The sequence below is a fragment of the Frankliniella occidentalis genome, unplaced genomic scaffold (genome assembly GCF_000697945.3).
Source record: "Frankliniella occidentalis isolate FOCC.00 unplaced genomic scaffold, Focc_3.1 Scaffold376, whole genome shotgun sequence".
Classification (NCBI taxonomy): domain Eukaryota; kingdom Metazoa; phylum Arthropoda; class Insecta; order Thysanoptera; family Thripidae; genus Frankliniella; species Frankliniella occidentalis.
In genome coordinates this window covers 72,744-76,091 of record NW_026267499.1, presented here as the reverse complement: position 1 = coordinate 76,091, position 3,348 = coordinate 72,744, and the positions used below count along the sequence as shown (strand labels likewise).

General features: G+C 44.1%; 1 protein-coding gene across 1 annotated transcript in view; it reads left to right on the top strand.

Annotated features, from left to right (window-relative positions):
* Positions 1-3,348, top strand: part of LOC113209786 (uncharacterized) — a 41,586-nt gene that overhangs the window by 33,876 nt on the left and 4,362 nt on the right. The window contains exons 8-10 of the mRNA XM_052274328.1: positions 126-249; positions 1,284-1,586; positions 2,752-2,924. Coding sequence (XP_052130288.1) covers positions 126-249; positions 1,284-1,586; positions 2,752-2,924 — 600 coding nt within the window. The remainder of the gene's footprint in view (positions 1-125; positions 250-1,283; positions 1,587-2,751; positions 2,925-3,348) is intronic.

Here is a 3,348-nt window from a genome sequence, read left to right as displayed (position 1 = left end):
CCCCTTCCCCTCCCCCTCTGTTTTGACCCGCTGAACGGGCGTGCGGCGGTGTATTGCCGTGATCTTATCGTCAGTTAGTTTCAACCGACGCGCCAGTCTAATTAAGGGTGTCTGCCGGGCTACAGGATGGAGTGACAAGGCGTTCCCTGCTGTGTCGAGGCTGGAACATCGATTGCCAGTGCCGCATGTGTGCCGATCCCACTTCTGCTGGTCTGTTCCTCGGCTCACCATGTTGCCCCGTTTGTCGAGGTAAGCAACAACGATCACAGTCATAGAGGCACTGTAAGAAAATCATTTTCTAAATAAACAAATTGCTTGAAATTCTGTTAAACAACCTACCTGTTAAATTATGATGATCTCTTGTACTTTCGCGGAGCTTATTTGAGAATTCACTTTTCTATTTTCTGCACACTAAATCTGAAAGGACTTTTACTGTCCATAGGAAGACGCTTTTTTGTACACATCTCAACCGGATGCAGATAGTATTCTAGCAAGTGAGGAATTTGCATCGCATCTTAATGATAGACAAAAAAATGATTGTCAAGAAAAAGGAGGTTCGTTTCTAACTTACTGGATTCAAATCTCCACCCGGTTGAGATGTGCACAAAAAATATAGTCTAAATGAGTGCATAATTATGCACATTTTGTACACAATTATGCATAAAATTTGTGCATACTTATGGCTGCATGGAATCCTGCAAGTTTATGCACAACAAAATGCATGAGGTTTTAGTGTGTATAGGTCGAGGTCGGGCCGCGGGCCCTACCAAACGCCGCCGGCAGGCCAAGCTAGGCCTGGCCCCTGACGAGAACGGAGTTGCCTACGGAGCGAACAGAAGCTGGCAACTTCGTTTGGCGGCCTAGCTTGTTAAAACCACCGCGGGCAAGTCAAAATCAGAAGCAACCATTATTTTATGCAGAACTATGTACACTTTGTGCATTATTATTGCTCTTTAAAATTATTCTGGACGTGTTTATGCACAACGAAATGCAAATGTGCGAGTTGAGGCCCCCTTTCACCGCTTAATGTTCAGTACCGCAAATTTCACATTTTTTTTGTCGAAAAAGACCCTCTAGGGCCCAAACGGTGTAAGATGGAGTCCAGGTTATAAAGCTGCGCTTCCCTACAAGAAACTAAATCGGAGGCTTTGCGTCGCACATTTACCAAGAGCGCCTGTATTTTCAGTTATAAAGCTCTCCGTAATGGAAACATTTAATTTGTAACATTGTAAAGAACTTAGTGTCTAAGTATTTTACAGTAGAAAATAACCCTTATTTTCTAGATCATGGCCAACAGCAGCCTATGGTGGCGGAAGCATCGCCCAGGTATGTGCAGGACAACAAGTACCGTTGCGTTAACTGTGGACAATCCCATCTAGTCCCACCTACGCTTGCCTTGGAGACAACACTATTGTGTGTAAAGTCGATGATGAAGGGATTCGACGAGTATGATCCTATGCTGAAGCTGGCAATCTTCCCGAAAGGACCGTTGCACAGCAATCATCGTCTCGTTCTTAACTCTGAGTTTGGTGGCTGCATACATCTACGAATTCAGATGCAAGTTTTCATGAAGATCTTTTCCGAAGGTGAGCACCATACCGTACGTAGATTTGTTTGGATCACAACCCTTTTGATATAGATACAAGATGCAAGCCCTTGATTACCCCCCGCCCTCCCCCCCTCCCTCTTAGTTTATATTATCCTCGAGGTGCAGAGGGACACAAGCACTAAAATTGCCGACCCAAAAAACCTACACTCACTATTGTCACTCATGAACCCAACTCAAGCTAGTTAAAATACATGCAACTGTCATATTTCTTTTTGGAACACCCTATTTACTATTCAAACTAAAGGGAGCTACATTTTAAAAAAAAATCCGTCCGGGAACGGATCGTGAAAGCAGATGATACGAATTTAAGAACTATATTATTTTTGTGATATTTTAATGCGGTATATAGCGAGGATGGTTCGTCGTGTCTAAAAGCGATTTGCGGAGACGGATGTGGAACATTTTTGGAATAGAGCGGGTGACATAATGGGTAATGCGCTATCAGAAATATCCTTAGCCAGAAAAGACAGTTTAAAAGGCCCGCGCCCACTCGATGCCCCCCACCCGCCATCACCAGCCGCGCGTAGTCTCCGCCTCGGCCCCGTCCCTCGCCCGACTGGCCTCCTCTCTAGGCGTGCACAGGCCGTGCGGCGGCAGTACTAGGAAGGGCTTGGAAAGTCCAGTGGCTCCGCTTGAGCGTTGAGCTATAGTGCTCGTCGGTCAGGTTGAACATTTAAAAGTGTGCAACACACCTGTTGAACACCTCCAACTATTCAAACTCGTGTTGCACACATAGAAGTGTGCTACACGGTGTTAAACACCTTAAAGTGTGTGTCAGTTGCACACTTTATATATCAGTGTGGGCCACGCTAGGAGCTGCTTGCTGCAGCGGCAAATCTTGATGTATAACTAGACAGGACCTTCGGTCCTATTGCTGAGCTTGCGATACGAGCGACGTTTCATTCTGGTTCACCATGGGCTTCGCAAGCTGAGCAAGAACTTGTGAACATATTTGCAGAGTCGTCTGCTGCATTAAAGAGATTAATGTGTTGATATTAAAAAATATATACTGTGCACATATACATGAGTGTACATATACTGTGCATATATACTGAAAATTTTGATATATTTCGTCAATTTCAAAGCCTATTCGTGTCCATGTTTCTGTGTATCGTAATGTTATTTATGCCTTATAATTTCAGATGAAATTGATATTTACCTGCATAAAATACAGCGGCTTTTAGACGCACTTGACAGTGTTAAGCCAGGTTTGAATCAGCACCGTTGGGCCCTGCTTCAAGTTCAGAATGAACTCGTCATTCACAGCCTTGGTAATGGTGTTCGCAGCACGCAGATTACTCCACAAATGTTGAGGGTAAGTTGAGTGACGAAGGAGACGTTATATCAGTTAGGGCTGCTCTACACACACACACCCAGCGAAGCAGGTTATTGTCACAAGTGCATTTGCCTTGTCCGAAGAACATTTTGATCTTGATTCGACTAGTTTGAAAACCGTATTATTTGATGCAATGCGATGTGTGTTCCGCCAAGGGAATGCAAGACTCCAAATCAAGAGTTTTAGTTTGCTAGCCATGTATTTCGCATCTGTCAAGCGCTGAGTGCCTCCACTGGTAAAACAAAGGCGTTAAAGAACGCCTTTAAAAGGCGCTATTAAAGTTTGCCGCCTTAGAAAAGGCACTAAGGTTTAACGCCTCAGGAAAGGCGCTAAATTATTGGTGGAGTTCAGAGGTTAGCGCCTTTGATAATTCTCGCTCCATATAATTTATTATTTTAAAAAT